This window comes from Chironomus tepperi, unplaced genomic scaffold (genome assembly GCF_022539635.2).
Source record: "Chironomus tepperi strain 1889 unplaced genomic scaffold, CSIRO-AGI_Ctep_v1 contig_448, whole genome shotgun sequence".
Lineage (NCBI taxonomy): Eukaryota > Metazoa > Arthropoda > Insecta > Diptera > Chironomidae > Chironomus > Chironomus tepperi.
Genome location: NW_027226570.1, coordinates 54,445 through 74,184, shown reverse-complemented (window position 1 = coordinate 74,184; position 19,740 = coordinate 54,445). Strand labels below are relative to the sequence as shown.

General features: G+C 29.1%; 1 protein-coding gene across 1 annotated transcript; it reads right to left on the bottom strand.

Annotated features, from left to right (window-relative positions):
• Positions 1-1,173: 1,173 nt before the first annotated feature.
• Positions 1,174-15,995, bottom strand: LOC139098573 (very long chain fatty acid elongase 7-like). The gene is made up of 4 exons (XM_070650796.1): positions 15,838-15,995; positions 10,118-10,258; positions 2,406-2,730; positions 1,174-1,911 (listed from the first exon to the last, which is right to left on the bottom strand). Exons 2-4 carry the CDS (start codon positions 10,256-10,258, stop codon positions 1,427-1,429), a joined length of 951 nt encoding a protein of 316 aa, XP_070506897.1. The 5' UTR covers positions 15,838-15,995; the 3' UTR covers positions 1,174-1,426.
• Between the last annotated feature and the right edge of the window lie 3,745 nt (positions 15,996-19,740).

Here is a 19,740-nt window from a genome sequence, read left to right as displayed (position 1 = left end):
AAGGAATAAAACCTAAAAAATCAAGTTAGGAAATTAATAAATGCGGAAATAACAGATAGCGCATCATCTGATTCCAATAATAAATAAAGCGGTAGAATTGTGTAAAAACCCAATGCGGATATCAAGCTAGTTCACACCATATGGCAAGGATAATTTCTGTTCCAGTTAATAAATTACTTTAGCATATGCCATTTTGGTCAATTTTCCCAGAATTTGCAAAAACTTGTCTTCCAATCTAAAAGTGTAAATATAGGAATCGGAATTGACGTTAGTCTGATAAAAATAAAGTTGCCAAAAATAAGATATTAGAAAAGTTAAACAGCCGACTATTCACGTATGTGGGCCAAACATCTGTAGACTTTAGACTTTAGACTTGATGCAAAATTTAATTTTTAAAATATCGCCAACAAGTTTATTTAGAAAGTCCAATATGATTTGCATTTTTGCCTTGGTAATCATTTTTTGCTGTGATTCAAAAAAAATATTATTAGTCTTAAGGTAGAACTGCTGACAAATTGACTTTGGAAATTTGAAACTCATGGTTTTAATATGTGTACATTCATATACATTCTTTATACTCATTACATTCTTATAGCATTTACGTCACAGCACAAGTTCATCAATCTTTCATGTCAATGGATGTATTATATACATTAGTGTTATTTCTTGTCCTTTCCATTACTAATGGATTTTTAACTTTTGAACTGTAATTTCGAAGAAGATGAAAATAATGATTTCATCTACCATTTTGGATAGGCTTTATTTGGTGTTGTTGGAGATTAGCACAGTTCACACATTAAGGAATTTGGTTTTTAGGATTTAATTATGGTGTTGGCCATGCTTGCTAACGGAATTAATGTCATTTGTCGTTAATATTGCTGCTTAATATCAAACAGTTATTTAGCACATTCTGGAATCACATAAAGCAAGAAGATTCCTCCAAGGAGCTTTTAAAGCTCTTCCAAAGCTCTTTTATTAACATCAAATGGACGCCGCCTTTATTTGTCAGCCATAAGGAGGTCACAGTTAAGCTAAAACATCCTCAATCGGAAATAAAGTGAAATTCCATGACACATAAATTTGAGTACCATTAATCCTGTAAAAAAGTACATAAATAATCTTGTTAACCTCAAAATTGAAATAAAAATTCTTCATTTTAAGTACACATCTTCATCCAAGATTTAAGCTTTTTTTTATTTTCATTTTTTTTTCTTAATTCTTAAATGGAAGTTTTTCTATAAATTATTGTAAAGTTGTAAAAATCTGATAAAAAAATATTTAAAACTATTTATGCAGTTTGCAATTAATGAACTTTAACCACTTTTGTTATGTTTGTATCTTCTTTTTATAATAATTTGTGAGCACAAAAGACAGGAAAAAGTAAACGAATTTCTCATTTATCTCATCATTTTAAACATTCAGACAGTTATGTTGTTATTCTATTTCTTAAAGCATCTCCGTTACTCATATGATTAGCATCAAATGCATGATTTCCATTAAGGTCAAACTTTGACATTTGTTTACTATCACAGGATTCAGTTTTTTCATTGCTCATTGAATTAGCATTAATATCTTCATCTGCTTTTCTCTTATTTTTAACAGTATATGCTTGTTTGTAGAAATTCTTAAAGAGGAAGAAGAACAAAACTCCATGTCCACCAATCCAATAAGCAAATGACATTGGGTAATTGCATGGATTACTGAAGAATAGTTGAAATGCGTGAACCATAATTCCAACAAATTGGGCCATCTGCAAAAGTGTCAAGTATTTCTTCCACCAAAGATATTTTTGCATTTGTGGTCCAATTGCAGCCAGCATGTAGTATGTGTACATGACAATGTGAACGAAAGTGTTGAGGAATCCAAAGAATGTGCTGTGACCGCCGGGCATGAATTTAACTCCCCACCAAACTAGTAAATAATGATTAAAAATATTGTTAACATTTCATAATTAATTAATTAAATTAAAATTAAAATTGGAAATTTTTGTCATCATGAAAGCTTTCATTTAATATTCATTAAATGTTAATTGGATTTTCTTTTTTTGCAAGAATACATCGACGACAAGTTCAGCAAATTCGACTCCACTTTAGATTCCCGAGCGACACAAATGAAGAAGACTCCGTCACGGGACTGATATGCTTATATTTGCCTGAGCCACAATAATAGAGAAGGCTCCGATATATTTGGCCTGCATAATGGAATATTCTTTCATATGGTTTAACAGATGATTCTCGATTTGTGTCGGCCGGGTTGGCAGCCATATGGATGAAACACATCGAAGGCTTCCATTTTGTGATAGTAGAATTGCCTTCATGAATCTTTTTAGTGGAGGCTTCTTCATTTATGCCGCCCGAGAAACATATGACAGTTTTCAATTCTAAGATAAGATATTAAGTACTTACCACTGAAAGGCATAATTCCATGATGAATAACGTGTAATGTCGAAACTTGATCATATCTTTTTCTCAATACAAAGAAAAATGTGTCGAAGAATTCGGTAAATTTACTGAAATAGTACCACCATGATACATAAATCATTCTAATTGCGGATTCACTTAGTGAACGATCAACAGGTTGACATCTCCAGTTGTAATGGGAAAACCATCCAGAAAATGCAACTTCATAAAATAAATACGCACTGAATAGGACTTGCAAAAAGTTATAAATTATTATAAATTTTCGAAGCTTGAATGGTTTTCTGTTTTCCATGAACTTTGGACCGGCCACCTGTAAATAAAGCATTAAAAATATTATTTAGAATTCTAGAAGTTTATGTTATTTCCGCTCTGTTTCTAATTGACTATAAACGTGAACGACCCCGAAAATGCTTTGGGGCCATTCGAGATAGCTGCTCAGCCATTGGCTAGTAATGCAAAGTGTATCGTAAAATGATTTTGATGCAATTAATTAATTTATATTAAAAATATGCATCATTTTCACTTTTACAGTTGCATTAAAAGTTAGTGCTTGAAAATTCAATGTCAATTTTATTGCGCAAAGTTAACATAAAGAGAGTATAAAGTAGTACAATGGACTGATTACAAAAGTTTATGATTAACTAATTGTAACTTACAAATTAAGAAATGGCTTAAAATTACATATTGGATTTCATCTCATCAAGACACTTTTGTATTACTTATTGCCTAACTTCAATAGTTATGTGTAATCTCTTGACATATTAATCTATTAAGTGCTAAATAGTGAGAATTAGGACATTACAATTTTAAAAATTAATATACGCCAATTTGTCACATGTTATGTGTAACAAGAAGAGCATTTAAATGTTGTCTCATTGACTACCTGGGTTGTTATACTATAACAGGAAGAACATGAGAATAGAGTAAAATACAAAACACGTTTTAATATTAATAGTATAATTTTTTCTTGTATGTTAAGCTCAATAGAAGAATGTTCTGAATACAGATGTAAGCTTCTGGTTTTGAAATATAGAACTGTCGAGTACGTCCGTACTCAAAGTAATTTGTAATTAAATATATCTTAAATCTTGGAGAATTGTTGACTTTGCCAAATGCTATTAAGCTATGAGTCAAATATTCACATATTTCAGCTATAAATTATATTTTTTATGTGTATCTTGAAAGCATATAATTATTGTTCTTAAAGTTTAATTATAAAATTGATTATGTACCTAATTGGTACAAGATTCTATCAAGATTTTATTAATATTTTATCCATTCTTTAAACATTTGTGATTCTTAAGAAGTTGTGTCTAAAGAGAATACAATCTTTGCTTATGTATTGACTTAGAATTTTGGAATTTAATATTACATTTATAATCGGTATAAAGATATAACTTAGTTAAAGAGTTAACGTCCATATATAATGTGTTTATATTATACGAATGCTCATGGTTTATCAAACATGCTCATAATTTGGTACTCAAAACGACTCAAACGTTTGAGTTGCTTTTTCATATTACTAATCAAAGTCAACGCAAGTGTTTAGCTGAATAAATTAACAAGTTCCTTAATGATCATTTATATCTTTATGTTTACTAAGCCCTTAAAATATCATACAAATACTTTTTATATACTTTTAATTTATTGAAAAACATTTTCAAATTCAGAACCGTGCACCTGATATGTAACATCAAAAATCTAATTAACAATCGTAACAGGATATCCTCCTCTATAACAATACGAATAGAACATAAACGTCACCTGGACACTAAATTGCCAATAACTAATTATAACCTTTTTGTTCTACTCGGGATAGCTTGAGGCCTAATAATTATCAATCCCCCCACTCCTCTAAGTGCGTTACACAATAAGCGAATGACCCCTAAAAATAATAGTCTTTTAAAATATTCAATATAGTGTCTAAACTTCCCTTATTACGTTCATTTTAAGAATATAAGGAAACAACTTGACTATTTTTCAATTCTTTAGCAAAATCATTTTATTTAAGTGTTTCAAAAAACCTTCTGAAATCTTATTATAAAGTATCAGCATATCAAATGTGCAGAAAATTAGATCATATGTTTGTAATGCTAAAAATATATGATGTTAGTTAAAATACCTAATCATTCCTATTTTAACTTAATGGAATTCTTATATTTTTTCGTAAACCAATCAATGTTCAATCAATTAACGTTGTTGTTTAGCACAATAATTATTTGAATGTGGGCAAAAAAATTCATACCATTTGAAAAAAAAATTGCGCATTATTTTACAGCTTTTTGCTTTAATCCTTCAATGTGCTTAATTACATTCAAAAATGGGCTTTTTCAGCAATCCTTGTTTGTGATTTAATTGACCGTTTAAAAGATTTTACAGAAAAGTAAGCAATTCTACTGTTGGCAGCTATGAACATCTCAATCTAAATAAGTTATTATTTATAATTTTCGATAGGGGTCAATAAGGGGTCATTCATTTAAAGTGTTTAATTTTCAGATGATAAATTGAGTAGATGATTTTGCAACAATTTGAAAATCAGTGGTGGGCAACCTGTGTCCGAAGGAAATAAATGTTGTGAAGAATCTCAGGTGTGCTGCGAAACTTTTTCAAAATTCCAAGTTTAAACACTTTCAAACTAAAGAAGCTCAATCAATACAAAGGTGGGCAGATTTACTATATTCGAGTGCCGAATAAGGTGTTTAAGGTGTGTCATGGCTCTAAAAAGGTTGCTCACCACTGGTTTCCGGTTTTTTGTATAACATAATAATGAAACTCCCCCTAGTTCTCTAAAGACATTTTCTTTCTTTTTTATAAAACTTAATGGGTATTATATTTTAAATTAATTTTTTTTTGACAGACTGCTAACGTCCAGATTGCCAATCAATAAATTAGTAAAAAAAAATATTTTAATTACAAAATGTATTGTTTCAGATTTGAAAAAGAATTTAATACTAAGAAAAAAAACAATAATAAGGCATGTACACACAGGTAATAATTGAATATTCTTTAAACGTTCCAAAGTAAAATAGAATTAAGTTGTGTTGACAAATTATTCTGATTACAAAGATGATCTTGAATACATTATAATCATATTCAAAGAATTTAGCATAAAAATTTACCTTAATAAATTAAATCAAGTCATAGCAAAATTTATTGAACTTCAATCAGGAAATTATTATTATATTTTGCATTAAAATCACGTTCTCAGTCGAAATATGTATGAAGCTATTGAGTACTATTTTTATTGTTTCTAGATTCGTTAATTATTTCGCACTTTATTGATCAGAAATATTAATTATTCAATTGAAAACCATATCAAATTATGACTAAGGTGCTAATTTCTTCTTAAATTACATTTTCAACATTATTGGAACCACAATTAAAAGAAAATAAAATAATTTGAGGCAATGCAAATTAAATCGGCAATTATCGAATAATTTGATATTTTTACAATTGACTCTGTACACAATCATGCACCCATGCTCCCAATGGCCTCCCTTTGCTATGCTCTAATGCCCCCAATGACTCCGATGACTACGCAGAGGATACACAATATTTTCAAAACAATTCAAGCAATTTGATTTGTCATCAATAAAACTGATCGCCATTTGGTATTTCCTAAAAATACACGACATTGGGTAATGTCAAAATATTAATTTATTTTAGTATTATCCAAACTTTTTTGCGTCATGATTCATCTTGTTAATAAGTTTCTACCGAAACCACAACTTTGGTGGTAAGTCTCGACTGAAACCGCACAAGACATACGGTTCATGGCATTTCCAAAAAAAATTGACTGTACACTAGTCTTCCGCGGCACACAATATGGACAACATTGTTTTATTTCATCTTTCATGATAATCTATTTCAATAAATATTCTGTAATAATTAAATCAATGATTGTAATTAAGTTACACATGTAACTGTAAATTACACTTCTTCTGTTTTTTACACGATTATATTTGACTTGTTTAATTTTTTAATAACGTAATTGAAGGTCAAAGTCAGCAAACGCAATGAAGAATTTTTATAAATATTTCGTAATATTTCACGCAGTTTACACTCTATGGTCAACTTTTTGGAAAATAAAACCATTATTTTTATGTGAATTTACAATTAAAATTTACATTTTTAATGTTTTTATCCCGGGCGACACAAAAAAAAATTGCTGCCATGTGGCATCCTATTCAGATTATTGTGATCCAGAGTTTTGCTAGGGCGATTCATGGCTAATAAGTGTTTAACGAGTGAGAATGCGTCAGACCTCTGAACTCAGTAGACCTTCAGTCTATAGTGGGATCAGAACCACTCCATGATGTCAATAAAAGAGCTTTAAAAGCTTCGTGGTAGAGCATTCTTCATTTTATCGCCCGAGAACCCCCACGAACTAATTTTTTACGATTAATAAGCAAAGAATATCCATTCATTAATAAAATTTTTATTAATATGCTACAACTTAATCCAATTAATTAAAGCGTGTTAAAATCTTTCAGAAAATAAAAGATTTGTTTCCTATCTTGGCCAATATAGGTAGTTAAAAATTGCAAAAATATTTCTCTAATTCCAAATTCCAATCTGTAAAAAAATACAAATCGTAAAAAAGAATCTGTTTCATTCAAGAAATTAAAGTTCGCAATACGTCCGCACCAGTCATTCCATTTATGTCTTGTTGCACATTCACCACTAATGTAATGAATACAGCTTGCAACTTGAAACATACTCTGAATGTCAACATTAAAACTCATGTATAAATATTTAAACTGGAAAAGTAATAGTGGTTAATAGCAACAGTATGATTGAGAAATATTGCCGGTTAAATACATATAAAGTGTGAAAAATATTCAATTTTCATCTCGTTACTGTCTGATAAGAGCGCATTTAAGATGATTAATTTCTATCAGGGCTCGAAATCAACTCGGATTTTGAATGGAGTAGAGCTGATTAGAGTCGCTCAGAGTCGATATTTCCATACAAAATTCGAGTCGACTTCGAGTTCAGTTTCCCATATTCATATTTATTTGGTAATTTACCCAAAAAAACAAATTAATTTCATCTCAAAATTCCCCAAATGTTTTAACTCTCATCTCATCTAGGTGCGGCGCACATAAAGAAAAAGCTAACTACCATGTATGTATGTATGTAAACACAAAGTATGAAAAAATGCGAGCAGTAAGAGATTTCTTTAAATAAAATGTGTTAAAAAAGATACAAGCTTCATCAAAAAGTAGACCAAAATGTGTATCTTAAACAGTAAATAGCAGGTTAAAAAGAGTTTCAAGGCCGTTGTTGATTACATAAAAAGTAAAAATTATACAATTTGCAGTAAACTACAGCAGTATAAAGTTAAGCTTTTTAAAAAAATTAAGTAAAAATTATTGCACTTTAATATTGCACATTTACTTCCGTTTTTGGAGCTTTTTGTAAGATTCGCGCGAAAAAATATTTGAAAAATGATGAATCGGATTATTTAGGGATTGTTCATTTATTATATACAGTAGCGCTCAAAAGTGTGCGACCAAGCTAAATTTTTTGATAATTTCATTGAAAAAGTACCTTAATCTCAACCAAATCTCTTCAAATTTTTACAGTAAATCTGTTTTTGCATGAACTTTCAAAAAAATAATAACTTATGTACTATAATTAAGTAATTTGAATAAACCGTTAAATTGTTCAGAGCGCTCAAAAATGATTGAAAAATAAGCATAAATAGTAATTTTTGATAACTTTTAATGATGAAAACATAAAATATGCATGTTTATCTTTATTTATGAGCCAAAATTTTCCAACCAGAACACGTGTTTTTCACGTTTTTCCAAATTCAAAATGGCTGCCATTTTTTACAATTTTCAACCAAATATCTCTGATATTTTAGCAAAATCATGTTTCGAAATTTATGATAAGTTTCTGCACATGTATAATTGTTATGAAAAAAGTCGAATTTAGTCCAAATTTTTGTAAAAATATTTTTTCTATGACGATTTTTTTCATCGTACCCAATTGAGAAAATCTTTTTAAATATTGCCCGGAAATATATGACTTTTGGTACCAATTTAACATTTTCCATGTACAATAAGATTCAAGTAGTTTCAGTTCGCTAAAAAATTATCAGTGAAAAACAAACCATAGATATTCTCAAACTAAGAAAAAACTAAAATTTTCCAAAAATAGCTTTCTGAAGTTTCTAAAGGAATCTTTATTTTGAATGTCTAATATTAAAACAAACCATTTAAATAGAATTTTTCAAATGGAGTGGTTTTAGAAAATTTAATTTTTTCTTGGTTTGAGCTTCACAACCAACCATTTGTGACTGGATAATTTTTTAGCAAAAGAATCATTGTACATGGAAAATGTAATAAATTGTGGTAAAAAGTCATATATTTCCGCAATATTTAAAATTTTCTCATTGGTTTTGTAATGAAAAAATCGTCATAGAGAAAAATATTTTTACAAAAATTTGGACTAAATTCCACTTTTCATAACAATCTCATGTGCAGAAAGCTTATCAAACATAAATTAGTAAAGAAACTATGATTTCATGCTAAAATTCAGGAATTTGGTTGAAAATTGTAAAAATGGCAACTACCATTTGAATTATGTAAAAACATGAAAACACGTGTTCTGGTTGGAAAATTAAGCTAAAAATACATTTATGTTTAAAGTAGACCAAAAATTGCTATCTTATGCATATTTCAAGGCATTTGTTTTCATCATTTAAAGTTATCAAAAATCTATATGACAGTATCGCTCACTTTTGAGCGCTCTCGAATTAGCAAATATTTAGGTTTAGCTTAAAAATTTTTAGATTATTTTTTGAAAGTTCATGCAAAAATATTTGAAAAATTTGAAGAGATTTGGTTGAATTGGATGATCAATTGATCTTTTGAGCGCTACTGTAACATAAAGAATCGACCCTCCTTCCCTGAGCAATTGTTCGAGATTTAACAAAATCTTGAACCAACCTCCCCTAAAAGCGTAACATGGTAACTGAACGACCCCTTACTACAAAGAGAATTTAAGAATATTATTTATTAGAGTTTGACTTTGTGAACAGCAAAAGGTCATATTGCCGTCAAAAAAACTCATGAAAGGAAGCTGTCGATCTAGACAGTATCGCAATTGGAATCGGGAATCGACAAGCGGTAACCATCAATAGAGCTTGTTTTAGACGACACATATGAGATGCGACGGATGACAATTGATTTGTATGGTCGGCGTTCAGGACAATAAGCAAGTAAAAGCTTCATATTATTAAATTTAAAAACTTTTTCAATATTTTCATTTAAATGCATTTTAATACAATAAATTATGAGAATAAAATATATATTAAATTCAATATGAGCCTGATATTACAGTTACAAGATCAATCTTTACTTGCGTATTCTAGCATTGAAATCTTTCCGCATTTTATTTCCTCATAGCAAATGAAATAATATGATTTAGTAGCTGTAGAATATTATAATTATTTTATGTAGTAAGCCAATTTCATAAAACGTATGACTATTATTGATTCTTTATTTGTTAACATGCTATTGACATTGAACTCATGCAAATATACATATATTCGGCATCTTCGAAAAATTTTCATTGAAATAGACACAATCATTGATGGACGCACGAGAGAGAATAATATTGTTGATTTACTATCTATTTTACCAGAGTGAACACAAAAAAGAGATGAAAAATAAACAAAGACGTACCTTGACAATATAGACATATGACAAGCAAATCATAATTGTAGGAAGCGGTGATGACATTAGAAACCAATTTGTTGTTCTTGGATCTGATTTGTTATTCATTAGGTCCTGCCAACCAAGGTATATTTTGTGAGCAATATTCATCTGAAAATATTAAATAATAGATTATTGTATTAGTAAAATTTATATTGTTGAATCAGATGACTTCACATATGTTGCAACACTTGTGGACTAAACCCGAGCGACACAATTGAAAAAGACTATGTGGCTGCCATTTAGGCTTTAATTTAAGCGGCTTCCATTTGATGTTAATAAAAGAGCTTTAGCAGAGTCTTAAAAGCTCCGTGGCGGAACCTTCTTCTTTTACGTCGTTCGGGAAAGTAAATCATCTGTTTGTTTAAAGAGCAAAAAGAGATGAGGAAACAGGATAGAGAGTTATTTTAGTTTAAATTGATAAAACATTTAATAAACAGGAATTTCTCGATTTTTTTTTAAAAACCAAATAGCATGTAGGGGTGCAGTATACTCAGCATTTTGATATCGTCACTATAAAGCAATTCAAATTTATCAGATTATGCAGTTCGCAGCTGCGAAGATTTTTTTTGTCAAAAATTCGAACTTCGCGTTACGCAACAAGTGAATGGACCCCAAACTAGTTTTGAATCATTTCACATATCCAGTTATACTTAAATTTTAGCTTCATAGGTCAATGTTTTTATCAAAATATTTACTAACAGCTTGATTAGTTCGATTATTAAGAGCTGTAAACAATTGAAAAATTCAATCATCCTGATTTTAAGAGAAAGGCTCAAGCTTCACTTAAAATATCTTTCTCTAGTGATATTTAAGAGTATGCTTCAGTCATAATGATGCTTATCTTTGATAACTTTTTGTAAATTTTTGCACAATATTTTGTTATGATTTTATAGCTAGAATTAACACCAGACCTGAGCAAAATATTTCAATATCATGACCTTAAAATGTTCAATATTGCACCGTTTACTAATTTGTTAATTAATCTAATTAATCTACTTTGCACATTATTTTCACAATTTTATAAGTCGCTGAATTGCTTCTAGAAATTTAATAATCAAGGTCCATGTTGTTGTTGTTTTAAAACTGATTGATTTGTCGTTGATTTATTGTTGATAATCATTACATTAAAATCACATCAGAGGTAATGGTTTTATAAAAAGTAAATCAATTCGTCTTATTATATAGCAGCTCCCGAGCGGCAAAATATAGTGAACAACATTTTTAGCCATAAAAATGGGTCAATAACAGTCGTCGCGGTGTCGTTAAACAAAATCACGTCTTACAGTTACTATGGCGACATGGAAATGCCCTAGCAAACACGTTATGCTATTCGGGACGTTAATCTCGCACATAAATTTCGTAACTCTTGTTAATTATGAACATTTGATTAATTAATGTAAGCTTTTGTAAGTTACAGTCAAATATGTTTAATATTAAATTTATAAATTAATTCCATGAATGAATACGAAAAAAAGCGTTTAATAAAAGTAAATAAATAAAATTGCAACAAGAACCAAAAATAATGGATCAATAAACTTTTGAATAACATTGCAAAAACAGTTGCTGTTTATGTTGTTAAAATTGATATTAATCAAATGCTATTGAACTTCAAAATATTTGTTTTAGTTTAATTTTTTTCTAGTGCCGCCACGCATCAAATTAGCATATTTGACTTAATTGTTTTAAATCCCCTTAAAAACACTTGTTTACTACTAGATCAAATTAAGAAAATCGCCAACTACCAACTACTGGAATAAATAATTAATCTACGCATTAATTAATTTGTCAAGTTAATTTTCGATGATTACAATGTCCGAACAGCACAGCATGTTCCCTAGGACAATGTTACTTCAACGTATTAACGGTTAGATGCGTAAGTAAGGTCATTGTTATGGCTTATTTTGCCGAATTTTTCTACGGAAAAATTCGGTCACTCGGGATGCAGACCACCTGAATGATTTCTACTATTATTAATGTTTGCCATCTCTAAACTGTATTTTTGTGTCATTTACCTTGCGTTTGCAAAAAATACCAAATTAGAAATGCCATGAAGGTGTTCATAAAAAAAGATCGAAGAACTCTCTTTGTCTTTGAATAATTTCTTCTTGTTCGTTGATATCCATAACAGAAGAAGGTCAGTTAAGGAAATGATGAAAGATAAAACTAATATGTTTTTAAATAGCTTAGTTATGTATTAATCAAAATAATTCAGTTATTAGATCAAATAAGCAAGCTTTAAACTAGAATCATGCTTCATGAGGATATTCTAGCTACTGTATTTTTTCCTCATATATAGAAGTCTTCATTTTTATTGCGTGTCTAATTGGATGCATTTTATTACTTCAAAAAACTATAACAATTTAATGATTACATCATACGGGAAGACTTAATAATTAGTTTAATTTCGCTGACTTGCTAATTTATTAATTAATACTGTTTTTTTTTGCGACTTCTCGGAATTGAAAGCATCAATTAAAATGCGATATTCGTGGTTAAGTTAGTTTTCTCAATCACAGATTTTTGGTTAGCGAGTGTATGGGATGATTTCATAAATTTAAATCATCAAGTTCTAAAATGTGATGTATCAATGTCAATCAAAAGCAATAAATTTGCACTATTAAGATTGTTTGACATTGATATTGCAATGTCGTGACTATTGTGTGAATTCTTCCTTGTCAAATCAATATTATTATATGTAATGGATTAAGAGATCCGGTATCTGGTGGGAATCGAATTTAAGCATTCACAAAAGAGTGACACAGATATTCAGTATGTTAGCTAGACACTCGGCCACAGAGGAATTACTCTTGTACTAACAAATTTGTCTATATATGATTCGATACCCCAGAGTATACTCTTCCCATACATCACAAATTTGGATATATTTCTTTAAAGTCCGAAATTAGTCAAAGTTTTGCAGAATGAGGAATTAATTTAATTAAAAAATGTTTCTTTCAACTGTTAAAAATTCAACACTTTAACATTTTTTATTTAATTTCAACATTAAACTCGAATTAATTAAAGACATCATGTTATTGTTACCAGATTTCATCATAACAGTTTATTTTCACAGAATGTAAACTGTTGCATCAAAAAAATAAAAGAAAGAAAGAAACTTTTTAGTTTGTTTTGACAGATTTGCGAAAAGCACGAGTCAAAAACCAGTTTAATGTTTGAAACTTAAACTTTTAGTCACTTTTGGAATGTGATAAGTTTTTTTTTGGACAAAACTTCATGCTCACATCTTGAAATTAATATTCCTTATATTTATTTTTCATAAATTCACTAGCTTGGTATGCTGTTAAGTTTAAATTTATGGTCCATAAACTACATTTAGTGCACACATGAATTTATTTGCAATATTTTTCATTTTTTAAGCTCATTTAAAGTCTTTAATATTTCACATTGAGAGATAAGATTCAAGGTTAAATCATTTTGGTTCATGTAGGTATTCGCTTTTTGCGTGTTTTTAATAAAAATAAATATTGTCTTACTGAATTACCATCTTAGTTGAACAGTACTTGTTTAATATTATTACTCGAGTATAATGCCTGCTTAATAATATTTGAAAACTTTTTAATTACATATCGATTCATCTAAAAATTCCTATTATTTACCGAGTCTGTTTAACTAGTTGACATTATAATGAAAACTAGAGCTTTGGTCTTTAAAATTCAGTAACTTGAGTAATATTTGTATATATTTCTTAAAAAATGAATGCATATGTTTAGTGTCGTTCCCGAGCGACACAAATGATAAAGGCTCCACCAAGAAACTTTATAGGCTCCGCTAAAGCTCTTTTATTGACAAGAAATTGAAGCCACCTATTTTCACAGCCATATGGATGCCAAACGAAAGCGGCTTCCATTCGGAATCAATAAAAGCCGTTCAGTGAAGCTTTTAAGATTCCGTGGTGTCTTCTTTATTTTTGTTGCTCGGAGTTAATTGATGATGTCTTTAAAATAATTAATTTAGGCTTCTTATAATGAAAAATTCATTTAAAATTAATATTGTGGTTTTAGTTGCAATCCCCAAATTTGATGTCATTTATGAATGATTCTTCCGTTTCGTTTGATGCTTATTTGATTGCTTACTAATTTATTGTATAATATATCTCGTTTGAATGATTCCCAAATAAAATTTCAGAAATACCCGGAAACATGAATAACCGCAAGTGGTACGCATGATTTTATTAATATTCTTATGTCCCGGGCGGCACAAATGAAGACGAAGCTTTTAAAGCTTCGCTAAACATCTTTAATTAATACCAAATGGAAGTTTCCTCCGTTAGGCGTCAATATGGCTGCGTACATAACTAGTATAACCAGTACAACTAAATCATTTGCATCCCTCGGGATTATATGTAACAAAAAGAGTTATACTGCAAAAAATCTCAGTATCAACTTTTTTTAAAACAAAAATAATCATTTAAAATGGCTAACGTAATGCCCTTAGCATCAAATAAGATTTGGTAAAACCGGTATACTTTTTGAGAAAAGTAAGATTACGTTGGACTTGACAAATCGTTTTCTCATATTTTTTTTTCACTTTTTTTTGTGTGCCTATACTATTACGACAAAAATATTGACTTGAGTTTACAATGCGATCTTATCATATTCTTAATTTTTGTGAAAATATTTATTGTGAAAGGATTTTTTTTTGTCAAAATAACTCCAAGAAAGTTGAAAAATTTAGTGACTAAAAATCGATTCGAGCAGATTTGAACTCTGTTTACAAGAGTATTGCTCAAAAGATGATTGGCTGCATTTTGAATACAACCTTATCCATGCCTTCATATCTGAGTTTTATTGAAATTATTTGAATATATTAATATGTAAGGTCTTATGAGATAAAAACACATTTTCAATTAAGACGTGTCCAAAACCAGATTTTTCGCTAGGCATGCATAATAAATTTCATTCAATGTCTTGAAGTTGAGTATGATTTTTATCTAAATGGTACCTTACCCAAAACTTTAGATGCTACTTCAAGGTTAATTGCAAGTATTTTAATTGTAAATTTTGCAAAAAAAATGAAACTTTTGATTAAAAAAAGAAATTAATATGATTCTTGTACATATTTCGACATGGTCTTATTTTGTATAAAATGAATAGCTGTTTTGTTTATTTTTTTGGCTCACGAGATATTTTTTTCACGAATTCCGGTATGAAATTGTTATTTTATCTTTTTTCGAAAACTCGTTTGAATTTCTATAAACTGTCTTGATATTAAGACTTCAAAATGACAAACTGATCAAAAGGTAAAACTAAATTGTCCGTAAAATCTTTAAAATTATTAATTATATATAATTCTTGATAAATTGAATTTAATTTAATTTAAATTCTTACAATGACAAAAAACTTGTCTTGAAGCAGAACAAAAAATCCCAAAATTCTGCAAAGTCACTAAGTTTATTTCATGTAATCGAATTTCAAAAACAATTGCTGCACATTCACCGTCAATCGAAGCTTATTATTATAAATATTTTCAATGATGGTCATTTAAATTGACCAATTTTGAATATAAACTAGTCTAAATGATGTTGAATCATCTTAAATTATAAATTCGTATCGGGATTTCATGTTTATTGGCAGTTATTCAACAACACAAAAATGACTCTCTTTTCTGCATTTCCTTAATAAATGTCATTTAATCTTCCTTATTTGTTCTTATTGGTAATAATTTACCTTGAACTTAATTCACTAAGTAACTATTTAATTTAACAAATTTTCTTATGGTTCACACACTTTTATTTCTTCTTAAACTCAAAACGAATTTAATATTATTTTTTTCTTTCCGTTGCACGAACTGCTCGTCGTGAGAGCTAACCGTCGACTGACAAAAAGTAGTATGAATCGTTGCTGGTTAATATATGGGTTATGCTCACCTCTCAATATACAGAAATCACATGTTTACTTCAAATCAAAGAAAAACTTTAAGAGCAGCGGCCCTTGTACTTGTGAATGTATATTCGCACTTAATATGCTAGCTTATACTCTAATTCGGGTTTTCCAAAGATTCTTTCGCTCAAAAAGCTTTAATTCGCACATTTGGAGGCAGAACTTCTCTCTCAAATTTGTTGAATCTCGCACACTAATAAGGAAGGCTTACTTATCTCACTGACTTTAATTTTATTATTTTATCCATAACTTTCTGGGGAATTTTTAAAATTTGCATAGTCATACAAAAAAATTGAGGCTTTTTTCGCACACATATGTAAGAAAATATATTAAAAAATATTTTATGTCTCAGTAAATAATCAAGAGTTTAAGTCTCAGTCGATTCCTTTTCAAGAATCATATGTTTTTCAGTAGTTATTAAATAAATATTAAATGTTATATGCATTATTGAAGCTTAAATTAATTAACGAATTTTGAAGAAATAATTAGCTAAAGTTACTGTTCCTTATTGCTAATAACTTTATAAAATGTGTCGCAATTCATGTTTATTAGCACACTTAGAGGATTTAAGATCTTAATCTTAATCAATGATGCAAAAGGAAAATCCAATGCGGTTTGGCTATTTAGCATTCATCAAAATACTTAATATATATAAAAATACTTTATTTCTCCTTTGAATATCCTTGAACTCTTGCAAAATAAATGAGTGAATGACCTCTTGCATTAAAAATGTTCAAAATCCATTTTTCGATTTTATTGTAGGCATCAATTAAGTATGTAAGTATAATTTATTACCAGAAGTATTTAGAATAACAACATTCAGATAAAATTTTGATTCTGTCGAAACAGATGTTAATGCATTCCGCACCGATAGTTGACAAGCGGTTGCCAGTGATAGAGCAAGCTTAAGACGCAAATAAGGGAAGTCATGGATCACAATTGATCTGTGCAATTTTGAGTGACAGTTTTTTTTGTAGAACAGAATTAATAACATTAGCCAAATTTAAGCAAATGACATTAGCAATTAGTAGCCAGCAATAGATCAAGTTTAAGACTAAGAAAGGCCATGGATCACATTTGATCTGTGCAAGTTTGAATGACAGTCTTTTTTTTTAGAATAAAATTAATAACATTAACGAGATTAAAGCAAATGTCATACTAACTTACTGTGGACTGTGGACTGGGGACCTTGGACTGTGGGCTGTGGACAACGTATTTTGATTAATTTAAACTAATTAATCGAATTTGTGCAAACACTTAATTTATTTTGAATAATTGTCAAAGATTCAATAAAAGTTATCGCAGCTGTATAATTTATTGAGGAATTTATTCCTGTTGAGTTGACATCCACCAAAAAATAAGTGAGAAAAATAAGAATAAATTAATTTGATTATTATATGAATAAATCGACTATGTCTAGTTATAACTAGTAATTTTTGTGGAACCTCCAATTGAATGTCAAGTTTATAACCTGCTAATAATAGAGCAGGTTTATGTATCACATCCTGTTCTACTCGGGAACTGTCTTTTCTGATAGAATTTGGGTAACGCCTGACATTTATCAAAATATTTTTTTTAAAAACCAAGTACTTACTATTTTTAAAAAATAGTATTTAAACAGCTATCTGGATATGAAAACACATTGCTAAAAATAAATTTTAAATTAATAGCTCTCGCAAAAATAATGTCTGAGTCTATGCGCATTACAGAATTTGATGCCAACTGTTTAAATTGTATGAAGTTTAATGGCTTCACTAAACTTCTTTTATAAACACAAAATTCAAGTCGACTAAATTAAAGAGTTATTTAAAGCCTTTAAAAATTTGTCATAAATCCTTCTTCATTTATGTAGCTCGGGAAAGCAGTATAAGGTTTAAATAAAATAATTGTTAACTAATATTTTTCCGGAAGAAGTGAAAATAGAAAAACAAAATTAGTCTTGACTTTTAAATTTCATTTTTGGAAAGAAATGAAAAGCATGCTCGTTTTATTATTGTTTTAATATACAGTTCTTAAAATTACATGACGAATGCATAAATTTATGAAACATTTACAGAAATTGTCACATTCCAATTACATTGCTGACATTTATGCTGAGTGACAGACCACTAGCACTTTATTTTCTGTTCCGCCTTTACGTATTTGAGCTTCTAAATAAATGTGCTTTTACTCAAGCTAAGAAACTCGTTTGATTTTTAATTTGAGTCATTGTTATTTAATTTTTAATTTAAATGTTAACTTTATAGAACAAAGTTTATGATTTAAAGTTCAAGTATTGTAATAAAGCTTTCTAAATAATTGAAAATTCGACTATGTATCTGGTCGTGTGAATATGAAAAGTCAATTAAAACTCTACACGTACACATGTGTGAATTACATGCGTGTGTTTGCTGTGAGAAGCTGCTCATAAAATACTTCTTACAGTAAGCTTGTAAAAAAATGCTCTTGATTAAAATCAAAAGATGAAGCTGAGTAAATTAATAAGACGCGAGTAAGGGAACAAGAACTACCTTAAGTATCTTCTTATTTGTTTTTCAAATTATTGACAATATTTTATTCAAAATTATTTCCTTGTTGAGATATACTTTAATTATCATCTTGTACTTTGTAATGAAAACATAGTTAAGTGACACAAATGAAGAAGGCTTCGCTATGGAGCTTATGAGCTCTTTTATTAACAATAAATAGAAGCCGCCTTTATGGCAGCCATTTGGACGCCACACTGAGACGACTACTATTTGATGTTAACTAAGAGATTTGGCGGAGTCTTCTACATTTGCGTCGCTCGAGGCTTTGAGCTGATGTAGTTATCATGCAACGAAATTGATTCCGAACAAACAAACGCGTACTTCCAGCTTTACAACATCAAAATTAATTATTTTGTTAAGAAATCTAATAATTTATTCGATTAATTTCTTCATGTATTAATACATATGTTATTGTACTTGGTCAATAATACTTAATTAAACCTGTTTAAAGATTCACACAAAAATACATTTCCCTTTTTCGAGGGCAAACTCAACATTCCTTTTACAACAACATCATCATCGCACAGGTAAATTGAAAGTAGATTAAATGCACGTAAGATCAGTTCTGTTACATAATCATGGCCTCTTCTGTGACTTTGATTCAATATATATTTTATCAGTCTCATATGATACCTGTTAAATTTTTCGTGATTGACTGTATGATCAGCTATTTTTTTGATTCCACCAACATCTTTGCATACAAAGATATTAAAAATATTTATTCAAGTTTTCAATATCACTCGTGCTGCTGTTCATATGCAGAAGAAATGCTTTTAAAAAATGTCAAACAGTTTTTTTTTTATTAAAATAACAAGGTTTAAAAATTTTATGCATATATCAGCGAGAACTTTTTATTGCAGACTTAATTTCCCATTTTGTCACTGCATAATATGTCATTTTTCATCCAAATTATCATATTCTGAATTATTTAAAACAGATTTATTGAAATGTCTTTATGAATTTAGTTTAAAATTGAATTTAACGAACTTTCAAATTTTAAAAATTAACGAATTTTCAAATTTTGAAAGTTGCATACCCTTTGTTTACATTTAGTTTTCTAACCAATTTTGATCGGGAAAGTCGACGAAAATTTCTGTAATCAATTTTAAAAGAAATTAAGTAATATAATTAACGTATTCAAGGTTAAGACACTCTAAAGTAT

Excerpts from the sequence above, each read along its gene's own strand:
- LOC139098573 (XM_070650796.1), bottom strand. The coding sequence starts at position 10,258 with ATGAATATTGCTCACAAAATATACCTTGGTTGGCAGGACCTAATGAAT. Across the intron at positions 2,731-10,117 it reads CATATGTCTATATTGTCAAG|GTGGCCGGTCCAAAGTTCAT; the intron begins GTACGTCTTTGT and ends CTTTATTTACAG. Across the intron at positions 1,912-2,405 it reads TGGAATTATGCCTTTCAGTG|TTTGGTGGGGAGTTAAATTC; the intron begins GTAAGTACTTAA and ends ATTATTTACTAG.